We start from the raw sequence: 19,424 nt of genomic DNA on the forward strand, positions 1-19,424 counted from the left end.
TCACTTGATTAATGTTGTTGATGACTAATGATCCTTGAAAACTTATATAATAAATGTAGAGAGATGTTTTAGAGAGAAGGGGTGTGATGTAGAAGTGAAATGAAATAAGTCTTGGTCCCCTTATTTAATGACTTAAAAATCTGAATTGAAGTGCACAGTGGTCGTAAACTTGGTTTACGGCCCGTATTCCAGTTTACGGACCGTCCTTCGTGGTCGTGTTTAACCATAAAAGAATCGGAAACTCAGGCTGCAACATGGTGATTTACGACTATGGTTTACGGGCCGTAAATCACTTTACGGTCCGTATTCCAGGTCGTATTTAAGCATTGATCATCTGGCAGAAAGTTGAAGTCTCAAATGCCAAAATACGACAAGCCAGTTTACGGACCGTATACCATTTTACGGTCCGTATTTCACTTTACGACCGACTGGCCAGATTGCAAACCTGCAACTTTTCACATTTCTTGACTCTTCATTCTAATCATCCACATCCATTTGCCTACCTTGCTCATCTCATACCTTGCCTTGTCTTAGTCAACTTCCTCGTCTTGCATCGGATGCCTTTAAAATCTCGCCTAAGGTCGTCGAACGTCATTTCTTACTCACGGAGTGTCATACACTCGTACTCATCACTAGTTCATTCACTTTCGTACCAACGAAAGATTTTCCGAGGTGTAATAGAGTTGAAGGAGCAATTGCAAGACTTGTTGAGTAAGGATTTCATCAGACCTAATGTTTCCCTTGTGGTGCTCCTGTGTTGTTTGTGAAGAAAAAGGATGGTTCTTTGCAGATATGTATCGATTATCAATAACTAAACAAGGTTACTATTTGGAACAAGTATCTGATACGCTGTTGTAGCGGGTGTTGGGATTTTTAATGTTTTTCCGACTCGCACTTGCCTCATTTAAAAAAGGAAAGTGTCCGGGGAAAGTACAGTTGTCAATCATATCGGGAAAGAAGGAAAAACCCACCTCTACTTAATGGTGCTCTAAATGGATAATATTTTTAGAGTCGCCACCTAATTTTTAGGAAATTAGGAAAACCAGTTCGAAAAGGGTTCATTTAAAACGGTTAAATTTTAAAAGAATCATAATCTAACCAAAGTCTAGGTAAGGGTTCTGGCGATCCCCCGGGGAAGGTGTTAGGCACCCCGATATTAAGGATCAGTAAAATACGATTGGCCTACGGGTTCCAATAGTGTGCCTTAAGTATATAAATTTTTTTTGATAAAAATCGTTTTAGTTTTATATTTCCGCAATAAAGTCTTAGTCTTTGACGCAAAAAAAAAATACACTTTCAAGAAACAAAAGCGGTATAGTTTTGCCAAATTTGGGCGTCGGGTGTCGAACTAGAACATTTAGGCTAATACCCGAAAGCTCTTAACCTAAGTAGGACTCTACGTCAGTCAACCCAAAATAATTTTGAAAAAATACTTTTTAAGTATAGAAAGTAGGTTTTAGGAAAATAGTTGTAGGCATACTATTATAGTCCGTATATTAATCGTATTCTACATATATAGTCCATTTTTATTCTATTTTTTGTCAAGTTTTAGTCAAGTTTTATTTTTAGTCTAAGTCTTAAATAGTCACAATCAGTCCATATGTCACAAGTCCACAGTTTTCATAAATGTCCAATTTAGTCCTTAATTTCATAAAAATCAGATGTTTTAGTCCTTCTGTTCAAATCCGCCCCAAGTTCACGTTAATGTCTCAAAATTAGTCTTGATTTTTGTAGAAAATTCATTTTTTGGCGACTTTAAAATACGTAATAATCTTATAAGGGTTCCAATTGACATAATAATTGCGCAAATAATAATTTAAAGTACATAATTAATAGAGATAGAGAGTTTGGGTCGATCAAGCCCAAAAGGAAAGTATTTATGCAATCGGGTTCACCTTAAATCCAACGTAAGCTCCATTTTGCTCCAAATTTAGGTTGATTCGATCTAGATGCGTTAGTGGGCCCCGTGGGGATCCACCAACGGGTTTTGGGGTGGACAAGATACAAAGGGTATACAACAACATTAGCATATATTCGTGAATTAAACTAAGTACAACGGAAATTAAACTAATTATTACAAAGCCAAAAATTGAATTACAATTCATATGGGGCCGGGCCCAACAAGGATAACCAACAGAAATGGCCCATTTAAGAAAATGAACCTCGAATTAATCAAGACTGCAAAGCTAGTAAACCAATACAGGTGACAGGCCCAACCAAATTAAAGGTCCAACTCCATTTTTATTCCAAAATTTTCTAAGTGTCAAGGCTGCCATATATGAGATATACAGCCAATATACTACTCGACTCCCCTCAAAATCTCTAAGTGTTGAGGATTCAATATACATGATATACCAACAGTATACTCCCTCCCCCCTCCCCCCAGCTTCCCCCTTTTAATTTTCTAAATGTTATACTGTGATATACACAGTATACAGCTAATATACTCACTGATTTCTGAAATTTTTAAGTACAAAGGCCTCAATATACTAAATATACCATGTTATACACTAGTGAATATAGAGAGAAAAAACAACAAAGGGCATACCCTCCATATTTGTTTAAACCACTCTACAAAAATCAAATAATCTCAGCATATGCAAGTGACACTCAAGGTCTTAGATCTTTACAGAAAATTCAGAATTTAAGAATGAACCAGTTCACTCAATGACTAAGGTAAAACAACAAGTAAGTTGTCATTTTTGGACATCAAGCACTCAGCACATATTAAGTATAGAGTCATAGCACAATGCAAGTTAACACAAGAAGGGAGAATAAGGCACTTCAAGGCATGGATATGGCTATGACACATAGAAAAAAATCAAAGTACTGGGCATGGTGTGGTCAAAATCATAGAAAGTTTTCTTATTACAGTTCTGAAAAGTTAGAGATAAGCACATGTATAGATACAAGTCAAATAAGTTAATAAAGGGGTAAAGCGACAAAAGAAGAACCTATAATGAGCAATCAAGACTAATAAGACATCATGCAGTCAAAAACTATAGACACCATGAGAGATTTGCAAGCTTTCAGAGCCTTTAAAGAACATAGAAATATTAGTGACTAGGTAGGAATGAGTTTGGCCTGAACTTAGCATTTTAAAGAGAGTGAAAGACAGGACAGTGATGTTTAAGATGATAGAAAGGAGCATAAGAGATATAATCAATTACACAAGATAGACACCAAAATACTTCAAACACAGAGAAATATACTAAGTGGGAACCAAAAAAGGCAATCAAACCTCAAACTACCCATTTTAAACATACTCTTTACCTTAATATCAAAGGACTACCCTTAACAAACTCTTTAACCTTATTATTCTACCTTTTGTGTCAAAACAGTCTCAGATTTTAATAGAACAGTAGATAAACTCCAAGTTCTCAGCCACACTTCTTTTAAAACCCCATTTTTATCCTAAATGCTATAGAAAATGCTTTAAACCAACCCTTAAGCCTTATTTTACTCATTTTTAAACATTACAGATTCATTATTTTACAAAGACAGTGACCAAACGCTACTACAATAACATAAACAACATTAGTTTAACCATATAGGGTACAACATAGGTTTAATCAAGTCAAAAGAACAAGTAAAACACCATATAACTAGAAAACTACATTGAATAACTCATAAGATAAAGTAAAGATGAGTAGGAACAAGTTAATACCTTTTTTTGGGGAAACCAAAAGATCAAATGAAGAGAGATTGGATCAACTTCTACACCAACACTTAAACCTTTGGAAAACAACCCTTTTCTTTGAGTTTTTGTATAATATCAGTATCTCCAGAATAGTGTAAGTAGAGTATGTATTTGTAATGTTCTTATATAGTATAATAGTGATATATTAGCAGTGTTTTGTAGTATATAGGTGGTATCTATTGAATATTTGTGGTATATGGTAGTAATAAGTAATAAAGGATGTATGTGATTTTCAACACTTAGAATTTTTCAGCCAAACAAAGGATCCCTAGAATGGCAATTTTCCTTCTATTTATAGGAGTAGAAATAGGTCTTAGGGACAAAAATGGAAAGGAAACAAATCCACAACAGAATTTTCCCCTAATTTTGAAACCCTAATTCAAAAATATTCAAATTTTCAGTAAAAGACAAGCAAATTCTTCAACAAATTCATACTAATTGTACTACTATCAATCAGAAAATAGCACATATCACACAATATAACAAATTTATTTCCTAAAATCCAAATAAAAATCCATCAAATCAGCAAAATACTAGGATAGTACACCTAGTCATCAATAGGACAAAAACCAGTACATTCCAAAATCTAAATTGTACAAATAGGATAGAAACCCCTAAAATGGTACTCAAATTGTACAGAATTTTTGGGAAATTAACCTAGATCCTCCGTTTTTAGTACGTGGTGCACAAGCTGGCCAAAGGCTCAAGGCCCTCCCCCCCCCCCCCCCCATATGGAAACCACATACTCAGAAGATCCGAGCAATATTCCAACTAAACCACTAAATTTGAGTCCATACAATGCGATATATACGAAAATAAACCTAGGAATGGTGAGAAAACAAGACAGAGGGAAAAAGCCCTCAAAACTCCGACGAGAATGAGCCTTGAATCGCCATGAATTGGCTGCAATTGAAGGAAACCCTAAGTCACCTCTAATATCGCCTGAGAAGAGAACAGGGAGTCGGGGTTGTGAAATGAAGAAATGGGGGGTGTAAGAGTTATTTTTTAATAAGTCTTACCTTCGTTTTTTATAAACACCCCCCCCCCCTCCCACACACACACACAAACACATATGTTGTTGAAACATTCAAAATGACCCCTTAGTCTTTTTAAAACAATTTTCTAAACCCTTGTACTCATTTTTCAAATAAATGCTCAATTTTGCAAAGAGACGTATTCGTATAAAACCTCTCCGTAAAATTACTTTTATGAAAACAAAATCTGTAATACGCCATTTTAAAATATGAGCTTTAATATGAGCCCAATATTGACATAGTTCTGGGTAATACTTAAAAATGTGAAAATGCGGGCAAAATGAGCTGTAATTCGTACTTCGTTTTAATTAGCAATCTTTCGGGTTAGACAGAGCGGGATACATATTTTCTTTTTGAATTATGTTTATGAAGGTAAATAGCTCGTAATATTCTTATAATTCAAATTTTATAACTTAAATAATTAAACGTCAGTTTTTGCAATTTTGTCTGGACTTTTGAAATTTTAAAATTTTGAAAGCGTATCCTTATTTCGTCTTGGCTCAGGAATTTTGAAAATAAAAATACGCGTATTACTAGGTGAAATTAGGTGTCAATAGCTGCATCGATGACTTGTTTGATCAGCTTCAACGTGTGTTGATCTTTTCTAAGATCAACTCGAGATTAGCCTACCACCAGTTGAAGATTAGAGCTGAGGATATTCCAAAGATTGCTTTCAAGACCCGTTATGGTCATTATGAGTTCTTGGTGATGTCTTTCGGGCTTACTGATGCCCCCGCAGCCTTCATGGATTTGGTGAATGGAAATTTCAATCCCTACTTGGATTCTTTTGTTATTGTCTTCATTGCTGACATTCTCGTGTGCTCCCACAGTAAGGAAGACCATGAGAAACATTTGAGAATAGTTCTTAGGTTGTTGAATGAGAAGCCGTTGTATGCCAAATTTTCTAGTGTGAGTTTTGGCTCAGTTCCATGGCATTTCTGGGACATGTATCTAAAGATGGGATTATCGTTGATCCTGAGAAGATCGAGGCAGTTAGAGATTGGACTAAGACTACTTCGGTGATCGAGATTCTGAGTTTTGTGGGCTTAACGAGTTACTATCTTCGGTTCGTTAAAGGGTTCTCAGCCATTGCTTCTCATTTGACTCAAAAAAATATGCCCTTTCAGTGGTCCGATGATTGTGAGGAGAGCTTCCAAAAGCTCATAGCTTTATTGACTTCAGCTCTGATTTTGGCATTACCTTTGGAGGGAAAAAACTTTACCTTTTATTGTGATTCTTCTCGGATTGGCTTGTGTTGTGTGCTGATGCAAGAGGGTAAGGTGATAGCGTATGCTTCAAGGAAATTGAAGGTTCACAAGAAGAACTACCCCACTCATGACTTGGAGTTGGCAGCGGTAATCTTCGCTTTGAAGATTTGGAGGCATTACTTATATGGAGTTCATTGTGAGGTCTTCACGGACCATCATAGTCTTCAGCATGTGTTCAATCAGTGAGATCTAAATTCAAGGTAGTGTAGATAGATGGAGTTGCTTAAGGATTATGATATCACCTTTCTTTATAATCCGGGGAAAGCTAATGTGGTAGCAGATGCATTAATTCAAAAGGCAATGAGTATTGGTAGCTTGGCGTGTTTGATTGTTGGAGAGCGTCCTTAGCGGTGGAGGTTCAGTGTTTGGCTAATAGTATGGTGAGACTCGATATTTCAGAACCTGGTAGGGTTCTAGCTTATGTTGAGCCGAGGTCATCTCTTTTGGAATACATTAAGGCCTAACAGTTTGAAGATGTGAAATTGTGTAAGATTTGAGATAAAGTGTTAAGTGGGGAATCCAAGAAGGATATTCTTGATGATGAGGGTGTTTTGAGGATTAAGAGGCGAATTTGTGTTCCTAGGGTTGGTGGTTTGATTAAGTTAATTTTGGAGGAGTCTCACAGTTCCAGATATTCTATTGGTGCTACAAAGATGTATTGTGACTTGAGATAGCATTATTGGTGGGGTAGCATGAAGAGGGACATAGTGGGTTTCATTTTCCCAGTGTATGAATTGCAAGCAGTTTAAGTATGAGCACAAGGGACCGGGTGGTATGATTTAGAGGACGCCCATGTTACACCTTGGAAAATTTCACGTCGTTTGCATTATAAGTAAACTAATGTAAGCCTAAAGTAGCCATGAATCCCTTACAAGGTTAAGGAGGGTATCTAATAATTCTAAGTATGTACCTTAAGGTTTCGGAGTTAAATGAATCGGCGAAAGTAAGTTCGTTGAAGGTTAGGATCGGTGTCATGTTTTTGGGAAGATTTCATGTCATTTTAGCTATACATTGCTTAGCATTACCTTGAGAGGGAGTTATAGGGCTCCTTAGATGTTTAATTAATCTTTATATAAGTGCCAAGAAGGTCTCATAAACATTGGAGGTCAAACGAATAAAAAACAACGCATATTCGCGAAAATTAAAATTTTGGGGCAATATGCGGCCGCAAACTAAGTTTGTTGTGCAGAATACTGACCGTAAACTCCCAATTTTGGGGCACCTCACTGCCCAAAACCACCCTAAGGATAAGAGGGGAGATGCAGCCGCAAGCTGCAACTTGCTGGGCCGCATCTCCATCGCAAGTCAAGCCGGAGAGGCGATTTTAAACCCTTTTTAAGTTCCAAAAGATTCCATTCTTCACACCCACTTTCCACACTTCTCTCCCCACATTATTATAGAGTTCTTGAAGTTTTTATAACATTCCAAAACCCTCCACACCATCAAAAGAGAAGATCAAACATTAAAACCCCAAGATAATCCATGGAAGATGATTAATCTCGCTTCTACTCAATGTTGTGATCAACTTGATCTTGGAAGAATTTGAGTGAGGTGAAGTTTTTCTATTATAAGATATTTTCTTCATATTATTTATATGATTAAGTTGGTTTAAAGGTTTAGAAATTCTTAAGAAGGAAAAGAATCATAGTGGAGAAGTCACAAAGTATTGAATTGAAGTTGACGACTATAAGGTGAATTTAAAAAAGGGGATTTTGGATTAATTTAAGTTTGGTTTGAAATAAAACTCTTGATTATGGAATAGTTGATGTTATTATTGTCGTTTGGGAGTTGTTTTGGAATTTGGTGGAAGTAGGCAAAATAGGGGACGTGCTGACCAAATTCCGCTAGCTCACTAGTTACTCTAATTTGAACTTATGAGTGTTTTCAAGACTTAACTCTAGTATGAATCCTATTGAATGTAGATTTTCGACCGCTAAGTAGTTAGGGAAATGAAAATGTATGTTAAGGCTAACCCTTTCCTTCTTATGGCATGATCACTTCGATACGAACATACACACAAATGTCCCTCTATGATGACTCTATTTTTAGAAAAGCTAAAGCTTGTGATTCTTGAGGTTCATATGATATTGCTGATAATTGTCCCATAATTATTGATCTTTCTCATATGATTATTGATTCTATTCATTCTTGTTGATCTCATCTTATGGTAGTTGTTCCTCCAAGGTGAGATATAGCGATGATGATAATTCCATAATGGCAATCGGAGGTTTACCGACCTTACGTCACTCTGATGGAGTGATAGCTTTTATTTGGGCTCTCATGCATGCTTTATATATATATATATATATATATATATATATATTCTCACACCGCGCCACGCTATAGTCGGTTGGGCAGGCACATAGATTTGTACACCACTGCAGTGGGCAAGTTATGATATTACTCCGGACGCGGGATGATGATAACACCAAGCCTAAATATCCGTGAAGGATACTATATATATGTATGTATGAAAATATTTTTCTTTAAAAGCTAAGCATGCATGACATCCGCCTTAAGAGGCATTCAGAGGTACAGATTGATCTCTTTATCTTATGTTATCTTCATACTCTCCTTATCTTATTACTCATGCCTTATATACTCGGTACATTATTCGTACTGACGTCCTTTTTGTTGTGGACGCTGCGCTCATGCTCGTAGGTAGACGGCGAGACGGACCAGACCCCAAGGCTGCTTCATCAGCGATTGTACAGGAGAGCTCCATTTGTTTCAGAGCTGCAGTTCAGTTGATATTATTCTTTTGTGTATATGTATGGGCATGGCAGGATCCTTTCCCGTCTTTATAATGTTATGCACTCCATATAGTGGCTCGTAGATAGATGTATATAGTTAGATACTCTATAACTTTATCAGTTCATAGTTTGTATATAATTTTTGGCAGCCTTGTCGACTGGTAAGTGTGGGCATAGTTGATGGTGATTATATAGACGTGCATATATTGATTAAACTCATGTCTCTTACAGTTTATGATATTTGTGAGTTATTCATGTGGCCCACCTAGATATGATTATGAGATGTATGTTAAGAAGTGCTCGGTAGGTTAGCTCCGAGTTCGTGATTTCATCAACTTATTATTAATTTCGCTCTTCCATTAAAATATTTCTAGAGGATACTGCAGAAGGAATTGGGGACTCGGTTGGACCTTAGTAACGCTTGTCACCCGCAGACCGATGGTCAGTCCGACTTCTATTCAGGTGTTGGAGGATATGTTATGGGCTTGTGTGATCGACTTTGGTGGTCATTGGGACCAGTTCTTACCTTTGGCAGAGTTCGCGTACAACAACAGTTATCACTCAACTATCGATATGGTTCTATTTGAGGCTTTGTATGGTAGGAGATGTCATTCTCCGATGGGTTGGTTCGACGCATTTGAGGTGTCACCGTGGGATACATATTTGTTGAGAGGGCCCTTGGACAAGGTGAAGCTAATTCAGGAAAAGCTTTTTGCAGCTCAGAGTAAGCAAAAGGAGTATACGGACCGGAAGATCCGGGATTTGGATTTCATGGTTGGTGACCAGGTTCTATTGAAGGTCTCACCCATAAAGGGTGTAACGAGATTTGGGAAGAAGGGCAAGTTAGGCCCGAGGTTCATTGGCCTTTTTGAGATTCTTCGATGTGTTGGTGAGGTGGCTTATAAGTTGGCTCTGCCACCAGGCTTGGCGGGTGTTCACCCGGTGTTTCGTGTTTCGATGTTGAAGAAGTATCATTCAGATGGGTACCATATCATCCAATGGAACTCGGTATTGTTCGATCAAAATTTGTCCTTCGAAAAGGAGCCGGTAGCAATATTAGATAGGCAAATGCGAAAGTTGAGATCGAAAGAGATAGCTTCAGTGAAGGTGCAATGGAAGCACCGTCTGATTGAGGAGGCTACATGGGAGACCGAGGCCGATATGCGTAGAAGATATGCTCAGCATTTTTACTAACTCAGGTACTTTCTTTCTCCGTCTCTCTTTTCGGTTCGAGGACGAACGATTATTTAGTTGGTACCTGATGTAACGACCCGTTTGGTCATTTAGACCCTTTTGACCTATTTACCCCTGTTGAACTTCCCCTAGCTCCATTAGAGTGATTTTTACCCGCGAGAATGGGCGGCACGATTCCCGAGGTAGTCGGGAGAGTCTTGATGGAATTTGAGAATGTAAAAGCTTTTGAGTTGAATAAGTGAAAAAGAGTTGACCGATAGTTTAATTTTGGGTTAACGAGTCTTTGTATTAATTTTGTCTTTTCCATTAGTTTCGGGGGGGTCGATTATAACTTGGTAGGGTTTCCGGTTCGGTTGCCGAGGCACTCGGGGACGTTTTGGTTTTTGGGTTGGAAACTTGGTTTTGGGGGGTTGACCGGCTCATGATGACTTCGTTTGGGAATTTCGAGGGTGCGGATGTGTTCGTAGCATGTTTTTATAGTGGGTTGCATACTTGGTTTGCATCTGGGAGGTCTCGAATAAGTGTCGGGTTTTGGGTTGAAGTTAGTGAAAAACTAAATTTTTTTGGTTTCTGGAGTCCGCATACATGGACTTGGGGTCGCATCTGCGGGCCCGCCTATGCGGGACATAGTCCAGAGATGTAAGTCTGTGAGTTGTCAAATAGGCTGCACCTGCAGACATTTCTCCACAGATGTGAGGTCACATCTGCTGGAAATGGGTCCGCAGATGTGAGATCGCTGTATCAGTAACTTTAAATCCCCAAATTTGAACCATTTGTTTTCATTCACTATATTGGAGACCTAGATGGTTCTTGAGGGGCGATTTTGGGAAGCGTTTTGAGGATTCTTCCATTAGGTAAGTTTTCTACCTTCTTATATTGGTTGTGTTACCATTAAAGTGGGAAAATCATGTTAGAGAACCATGTTTAATCAGCGGGTTTCGGAATGATGAACCCTAGGTTGATTTTGAACCATTTTTCATTCTAAATCATGTTTTGTTGGAAAATTCCCTTGTTTCTAATCATTGGAGTAACTAGTTGATAAGCTTGAATTTCTCTTTTACTTAAGATTATGATTATGAAAAATAAGGGTTTTTTTTTTATAAATTGGGGGTTTTGATGGAATAGCGAAATTGATACTAAATTGAGAATAGTTTGTGATGAAAGTGGGTATTTGAACTCCCTAGACTTTGGGTAGCTTAATTTTCCTATGAATTTTTGATTTTACCCTTATAGGCATGGGGTTCTCTTTTAAGGATCGTTTTTTATTGAGATTGGTTTTATGGCTTTATGAGTGTCATTAGCATCGTAATCTAATGTAGTATAATAATTTGTTAGACTTTGATCGTTCGGAAGCTCTTCGAAAGGGAAAGGCTCTAGCGGACTAGTTCGTGGCACCTGTTCGGCTTCGAGATAGGTTACGGTTTACTTATGTCTAGACTCTGGTTAGCAAATTGTATGTGTATAGTAGTGATCGACGGGGAAAACATGATAGGCCTTCAAGAATGGTGTGAAGTTATATTCCAACTAGGTTGGTATTGTCAGCTGTTATGTTGGCTTGTCACCATACCTATGATTTCCATATCTGTTTTTCCCTGGATGCTCTATAGGAATCCATCGCTATTTCTTTCCTACACCAATAAAGGTTCATCCCTAATCACAAGAGCAATCTTTTTGTATTGATGTGACTCTCTGTTTCTTGATATCTCACTGACCTTAAGTAATGTGGAAGGATTGATGCTGATAAATTGGATTATGATTTGCATTCATGGTAATTGTTATGGCTTCTATGATTGTAGTATTGGTGGGGTTGAGTTTTGCATAGCATACATTCCATATTTCATGTGTTATTGATTTGACATGGTTACCCTTGAAATGATGATAAGTGAGAGAGTGGAGCCTTCGAGGTTTTTACCGGAGAGCGTAAAAAAAAGACAGTGCCTATGATCTGAGGTTACATACCGGAGTGGAAGAGAGTGCACGTGATCCGAGGTACATATTGGAGCGAGCATGGTACATAGACTTCACGGGCCCCCCATGGGTCATTACTATTGTGAATTTGTCCTTAACATGTATGTACGTTACGGAGAGGAGGCCTAGGGGGGCATTGCATAGCATATTATAACATTCATTCCACATCATCGCATGGCACATTATTTATTGATGTGTGGTTATCGATATACTGAGCTATTGTTGTTGTGAGGGCTTAATTAATGATTTCACGAACTTGGATTAGAGGCTTCACCTAGGCCTATGACTTGAGTTGTTAAGATCCATTGTGACTATATTTATGGTGAGACTTTCCTGATTATCGTTGTGGTGTGTTTGTGTTGGCTGCTTATCTGTTATTTCTATCTATGTATATGCGTGAACTAATAGTTGTCGGCCTATGATACCTACGAGTATGTGTGTTTGTACTCATATTACTCTTGTTGCACTTTTTTATGAGTGCAGAGTACGTCTGAGGTTCCAGTTCCTGTCCTTTCATATGATCCCGAGGAGTGCTACTAAAGTTTCCAGGGTGAGCCATTTTCTAGATCTGCAACCCGAAGGCTCTTCTATATATATATATATATATATATATATATATATATATTGAGATTGTTAGCATATTATCTTCTTAATTCTTCTTGATGAATATTAATTACAATTAATGAGTTAGTTTAGTGGAAGAGTTCGCCCACCGAGAGAGTTAATGTGGGTGCCCTCGCGATTCACGAGTTGGATCGTGACACTATGTCTACTCTTTGTGTGATTGTTGATCTCTAGCTGAACACGTTTTAGTGATTGAGGAGGAGATGGTAGCATTGATTCGCATGCTAGAATACTATGGATAAATCATGTGCTTGATGATATTTGAATTGCTAGAAATAATTTATACTCTCTCTGTTTCAATTTATGTGAACCCTTTACTATTTGGGAAGTCTACGAGGTGGTTCTTTGACCACGTTTTTCTTACATTTTTTCTAAGTTATTTGAATTACAAATTATCATGACTTATAGTTTCTAAATATATAAATTTTATTTTTACAAACTTGAAAAATCTACGTCAAAATTTAAGGTCAAAATTATAAAGTTTGACCCTCATACTCCGAAAAGGTTCACACAAATTGAAACGGAGAGAGTAATATTTATTGTTTAAGCCATAACGGATAAGAATGGAAAAGAATAATTGAAAAAATTCTACTACAAAAAGTGTACAATACCCCCCTATCCCTTTTCAGTTGTCATGATTACTAAAAATATTTGATCAAAAATACTTGTTATTTTAGAAAATCAAGATAAAATTAATTAATTATTTTCCATTTTCCTCTTAGGGTGTGTTCTATGAAGAAAAATATTTTTCACGGAAAATATTTTCTTGAAAAATTTTTGAGAAAAATATTTTCAAGAATTTTGAGAAAAATAAGTGAGTTTCTTACTTATTTTACTTGTGTTCAGTACGTAAGTTAAAAATACTATCCTAAAAGCATTTGTATATAATCTATACAAATACTTTTGTATATAATCTATACAAATACTTTGGGAGGAGTGGTGGGGTGGTTGGTGGGGATGGAGGTTACAAGGATGGAAGGGGGGGGGGGGGGTGAGATGGAGGATATAATCAATGTAGAATGCTACTTGTGGAACTTGTTTTCCTTACTTTCACTAGGAAAATCTTTTTTTAATTTTTAAGGAACTTGGTTTTTTAAGAAAACTGTTAACCAAAAATTTTGATAAATCTAACATGAAAAAATTAAAAAACACTTCTGAAAAATGTTTTTCTCCAAACCGAACACACCCTTAATATTAATTATTCTTGAAAGTAAACAATATTGATTAAGAACATAGAAATTATAAGTTTAAAGAGTATAAATACATGATTATTGGTTGATGTTATAATATTGTTCAAATGCAAATATAACATTATGATGGATAAGACACATAAATAGAGTGGATATATTTATGGGAGAGAGAGATAACTCCCCATTGAAGATATCAATTTAGATTTCTATAACTTGCAATAGATAATGTTTTCCTGTCACAATACTTATGAAAATCACGAGTGAAGAGGAACTTTCCCTTCCAATTATGTATCACTCATGACAATACATATCAGGCCTTGGCCTTATTAGCCTTCACAAATCATGCAATATCAGATCAACGTGTAATTTTTTTCGCAATCTAATGTAAATAAAATCAAAAACAAGTAAAAGGGAAAGAAAAGAAGATAGAGAAATTTGAAGTCATGTCCAAACGAGTCCTAAATTACATCAACAACATGATAGGACGACTCGGAATCGTAAATGGACAGTTGCTCATCGGACATACGTCGACAATTATTCTTAATAGCCGTTAGCCCATCTGGAAAAACATCAGCACCAAGCCAATTTTCCACTGTAAACGCCTGTTGGTTGCATCTTTTGTGTTCTGCCGTGGAGGTAACTTCAATGTAATTACAGTACCATCCAGGGTGTTGTCCTGTACCGTCAGAAGTCAAGTTCATTTTGCAGATAGGACCATTCAAACATGGACCACGACCAGTAAACATATCCAAGTTATCCCTTTCAAAGTAGTCGTAACCTTGGCCCATTAGACCACCCCACGCCTCTAGGTTCTTGATTCTAAGTCCATTGCCATCGGCACCATAAAGACTTAAAGTAATTTTTGAGTCAGTTCCAGACCCAAAGAATTGCGCAGTCCGAACGTAAACTGAGTACACACAATTTAGTTCCTGCATTAAATTCCCATCAATTCAATAACATAACGGTATTGTAGTATAGTGAGAGAACTAAGATTTAGGGTGTGTTTGGTACAAAGGAAAATGCTAGCTTTTCGCTGAAAATTGCTTTCCTGGAAAATACTTCTCGGAAAACAAGTTTTGTTTCTTACTTATTTTTCATTGTTTGATAAGTAAGCAAATAATATTATCCCAAAAGCATTTATATGTAATCTAACACAACATTATGGAGTGGAATGGTCAAGCGGTTGGGGTTGGGGAGGAATAATGTGGAATGAAATTTGTTTATCTTACTTTTATAAGGAAAGGGAAGTCATTTTCTTAATTTTTAAAGAATTTATTTTTTCTAAAAAAAATATTTTTATATTTTTCAAAACATTTTGACCGACCACATGAAAAAGTGTTGGAAAATGTTATCCTCCACACCAAACACACCCTTAGAATCAATGTTTTCTGTCTTTATATGTACCTATTATATATATATATATATATATATATATATATATATATATATATATATATATATATATATATATACATACACTATAGAAATAAAGAAGGGTGACTTACAGAAGCAGCAATAGAAGAAATGGAGATGGAGAAGAGGATGATGAGAGGGAACCAGATTTGGTTAACTTGTGCTACTCCCATGGCTTCTTCAGCTCTCGTTCTGTTTAGTTATTTCTTTGTCTAGAAATAATGTGAAGAAAAAGGAAAATGCTTTTGAGATAGTGGGAGTGATATAGTATGATAATTTATACTATATAGATTGTATTGAGTTCATAGAGGACGATATTATATTGAGTTGTAGGGTCAAAAATTATATGGCACTCGGCCTGCCCGTGAACCACACTATAAATGTCCTAGTGGGAGAATAATTTTTCAAAAAATACTACTCCATGATAAACTAATGGCGGCTAATCGACCTGCAAGGTCTATTGCAGACGTTATTGACATGTTTCCATTATAATATCCGCACTTTTTTCGGCTCTATCCTAAAATGTTTATCGCACTTCTACTATATATTGTTAAGTGAAGCCAAGCATCAGATCTGCTCAGAAGCAGCCATGAGAGAGAAATATGCACCTTCTTTCGTGAGGTTTTTTTAATATTAATGATTTGTTGCTTAAAATTCATTATGTGTACGAAATAAAACAAAAACTATACTATTGCTAACAAAGATATATTAGCAAGAGGGGAGAAACTTAATTATGACCAGGAACGATTTTATTTGTAATTTTGGATCACGTGAACACATGGTCTCTTCATAAAACTAGTTATTTTATGTATATATTTTTTTAAATTGATATAGTATTAACTGTTGGAACACATGCTACAAGAAGGCTAAATGGTGCACTTGGTTGAAGATTGGGTTATTTACCTAAAGAATTATGGATCAATTTCCACTTAATATATATATATATATATATTATTTTTATAATAATGAACGTCGTAGAAATCGTAAATTCGCCGCATCTGATCATGACAACTTGGTGATTGCCAAATGAAAAGCTTTGACCTTTGTATATAGCGAAAGAAAGTCTTCAAGTACATCATCGATGACACCACTTTGGCGCCACTAATCATGCCCACCAAAAAGTGTTACTTATTCTTTTCGTAAAAAAGTAATAACTTCAATTGTGTCAGATAAAGTGGTGAAGACTTTCTTTTCATGTTCTTCAGAAAATACTCATGAGTGGGAGGACATAGAATTTAATTCGTAACATTTTCCCTCGAATGTCCATGCATTAAATGATATGTCTCGTTATAACATTAATTTCCAGGAGAACACCAATAAAAGGAAATTGGACGAAAGAGATATATTTCTTTTGTAGAATACATTGTGGATCACCGTCTCATTAGAAACTTTTAACAAGAAAACTTCAGTGCAAATAAACGTTCATAGAATAAAAAGAGTATAATTGATCAGTATCTAATCCCTCCCAAAAATATCAACGTATGTTGACTCGTGTGATGATGCATGTTTTGATGTTAATAAACGAAATATACTTAAACGACATCAATATATAGTTAGTTAAAAATTCAAAACACGTTCCTTTTATACCGCGCAAAGGGGAAAAGGGAGGAATATTGAACTTAGATAACGGAAAGATGATCCTCCCCGACCTCCCTTTTTGCCCAATTCCAATCATCAACTAAGACACATTAGGTTCACGATGCCCAATTGATTTTGGGTGTCAACCTAAATCTTTGCCTTGCGTTTCCATTTTAATTTTTAAACCTAAAGTCATGTGAATTATACTGGAAAATAGAGTTTAGTAAGTCCGAATGTCCTTTAACTAAAATGAGAGGAAAAAATGATTGAATTTAACAAGATAGAATGGTGATTGACATAACTGCATCCACACTACAAGGACATTATATGCATTGTGTGTGCGTTCGTTGTCAAAGATTGACCCTCCCAAATATTATCTAACTCGCCTTATAATACTTCAATATCTTAATCCTTTCGTTTCATTTCATATGAAAGTGCTTCATAAGTTTTTTTTTTTTTTTTTTTTTTTTTTAAATCTAATACGTACATAACTAAAAAAATGTAAAGTATCATAAACGTTCTTACTATCAATAACTAATAAGTTATGATAAGATATGTCCTTTCATATTTCTCTTTTCTCATAAAAGGTTAAACTTTTAAATAAAAAAGTGATTCTCACAAGTCATGTTCTACCCTGTTATTTAAGGGTAAGTTAAGTAGAGTTGATTACATTAAATAGTTAATTCTGAAATATTCTGATGACTGGGACATATTTTCTTAATTTATTCATCCAACTTTCAGTTCGAGCTAATAGCCGCCATGAATCAAATTTCTTACTTTATTCATCCAGTCCCAATATAATAGAATATTGTCCCCTCTTAACTTTGATCCACTAATATAAATAAACTACATATATCATACTATCACTCCAACCATTATATCTCCACATCATTTGCTTGTATCCTCTCACTTTCTAGTTCTAGAGAAAGAAACAACCAAGCTCTTGCCATGGGAGTAGCACAAGTTATTAAGTTTTGGTTCCATCTGATGATCATCCTCGTCTCCATCTCCATTTCTTCTATTTCGGGAGCTGTAAGTCACCCTTCTCTATTCTAAGCCCACCGCGTTTAATTCTAACCTTATACATATGTACACACGTGTGAGCAAAAATTTAAAAATACTACCAACAAGAGTTGTGGTGTTGTGGCTGGTACTACTCCATCCTTAACCAAGAGGTCTCGAGTTTGAGCCCCCTCGGGTACGGAGTCACCATTGTTAGGGAGTGTTTTTCCCCTCAATGTGGGACTACCCGGCACGAATCCGAATTTAGTCAGGCCCCAATGTGAATACCGGACACCGGATGAGAAACCAAAAAAAAAAAAAACTAGGTGAATTAACAATATAAAGAATAAAACTCGCTAATTCTAAATTATGTCACTGTTTATTTTATATTTTTCATTTTGCGCTTGTTGATTCAGTATTCAGTTACTTCTACTTTGTAATTTTTTGAGGTTTTAAATTGAACCGACACATTTGTTCATGAAAGGTAATGACTATCTTGAAAAGTCATCTCTCAAATTCTATAAATAGAAGAACTATCCTGAAGTAGCATAGTTAACTTGCATTATATTCAGACTTTGTTGAATCATGAAGAGGAATTGCTTGAAACCTCCTAAAGAATATACGAGCAATATCCCTTTACAGTAAATTTTCATGGCAAACCCTTTCTTTTTCAATTATATTTTTCTATTTTTCTAACATTTGGTAGGAAAAATGCAGGAAACAAACTGCATATACACAGCTTATGTCAGGACTGGATCATTCGACGAGGATTCAACTGACTCAAAAATAACCTTAACTCTCTATGATGCCAGTGGCCATGGAATTAGAATCAACAACTTAGTTGCTTGGGGTGGGCTTATGGGCCAAGGTTACAACTACTTTGAAAGGGATAACTTAGATATGTTCAGTGGCAGTGGCCCATGTTTAACTGGGTCAATCTGCAAAATGGTCTTAACTTCTGATGGTAAAGGTCGAAGCCATGGATGGTATTGTAACTACGTTGAAGTTACCTCTACAGGTGACCATAAACAATGTAGCCAACAATTGTTCAATGTGGATCAATGGCTTAGCACTGATCGTTCGCCGTATCAGTTGACGGCTACTAGGAACAACTGTAAATGTATGTCCGATGAGCAACAGTCTGTTGTTGATGTAATTTGATTCGAGTTTATTTGGCATGAGTGGTCTGTATGGCCCAGGAATTCTATTTCTCTCTTTCAATTTTATTAATGTAGCGTGAAATTTTATCTAATTTAAAGGTCATTTTGAATAAAGTTTGCGTACTTCTTATACACCCCAAACTCCAGTACTTATGAGATTACACTGGATATGTTGTTGTTGTTATTTTGGACAAGGCATCATTTACTGTTATGAGTCTTACATAATTGAAATCGAAAGTTCTTATTCAAACTAATGATCATTTGAAGAATTGTGACACGAAAACATTTCCTATTGCAAGTTATTAATGAAAAGATCGATAACACTAATCAAACTTACCAGTAAAAAAGAAGAAGCATTACAAGATAATAATGAGCAAATGGCTTAAAACAATGCCAAACTTACCAACTGATTCTCATTTAAGTTTAATACTGTAGTTATTTGGCAAAACACAGTGGAAGTTATCCCACAAGGGAACTATACAACTGGCGATTACAACTTAATTATTTCAATACGCATAAAAGGAATATAATTGTGTCCCC

General features: G+C 36.1%; 2 protein-coding genes across 2 annotated transcripts; one reads left to right on the plus strand and one right to left on the minus strand.

Moving 5' to 3' along the window:
• Positions 1–13,992: 13,992 nt before the first annotated feature.
• On the minus strand, positions 13,993–15,626 carry LOC132601720 (PLAT domain-containing protein 3-like). Its single transcript, XM_060314804.1, has 2 exons — positions 15,237–15,626; positions 13,993–14,660 (listed from the first exon to the last, which is right to left on the minus strand). Exons 1-2 carry the CDS (start codon positions 15,315–15,317, stop codon positions 14,190–14,192), a joined length of 552 nt encoding a protein of 183 aa, XP_060170787.1. The 5' UTR covers positions 15,318–15,626; the 3' UTR covers positions 13,993–14,189.
• Positions 15,627–17,581: 1,955 nt separating this feature from the next.
• Positions 17,582–18,998, plus strand: LOC132601781 (PLAT domain-containing protein 3-like). Its single transcript, XM_060314865.1, has 2 exons — positions 17,582–17,754; positions 18,442–18,998. The coding sequence occupies exons 1-2, from the start codon at positions 17,671–17,673 to the stop codon at positions 18,883–18,885; spliced, it is 528 nt and encodes a 175-aa protein (XP_060170848.1). The 5' UTR covers positions 17,582–17,670; the 3' UTR covers positions 18,886–18,998.
• Positions 18,999–19,424: the final 426 nt, after the last annotated feature.

The sequence above is a fragment of the Lycium barbarum genome, chromosome 1, assembly GCF_019175385.1.
Source record: "Lycium barbarum isolate Lr01 chromosome 1, ASM1917538v2, whole genome shotgun sequence".
Classification (NCBI taxonomy): Eukaryota; Viridiplantae; Streptophyta; class Magnoliopsida; order Solanales; family Solanaceae; genus Lycium; species Lycium barbarum.

Bases quoted from the DNA above. Each gene is read 5' to 3' on its own strand.
- LOC132601720 (XM_060314804.1), bottom strand. From the start codon at position 15,317: ATGGGAGTAGCACAAGTTAACCAAATCTGGTTCCCTCTCATCATCCTC. The intron at 14,661-15,236 runs GTAAGTCACCCT...AATTTAATGCAG, and splicing joins TTTCTTCTATTGCTGCTTCT to GAACTAAATTGTGTGTACTC.
- LOC132601781 (XM_060314865.1), top strand. From the start codon at position 17,671: ATGGGAGTAGCACAAGTTATTAAGTTTTGGTTCCATCTGATGATCATC. The intron at 17,755-18,441 runs GTAAGTCACCCT...GGAAAAATGCAG, and splicing joins TTTCTTCTATTTCGGGAGCT to GAAACAAACTGCATATACAC.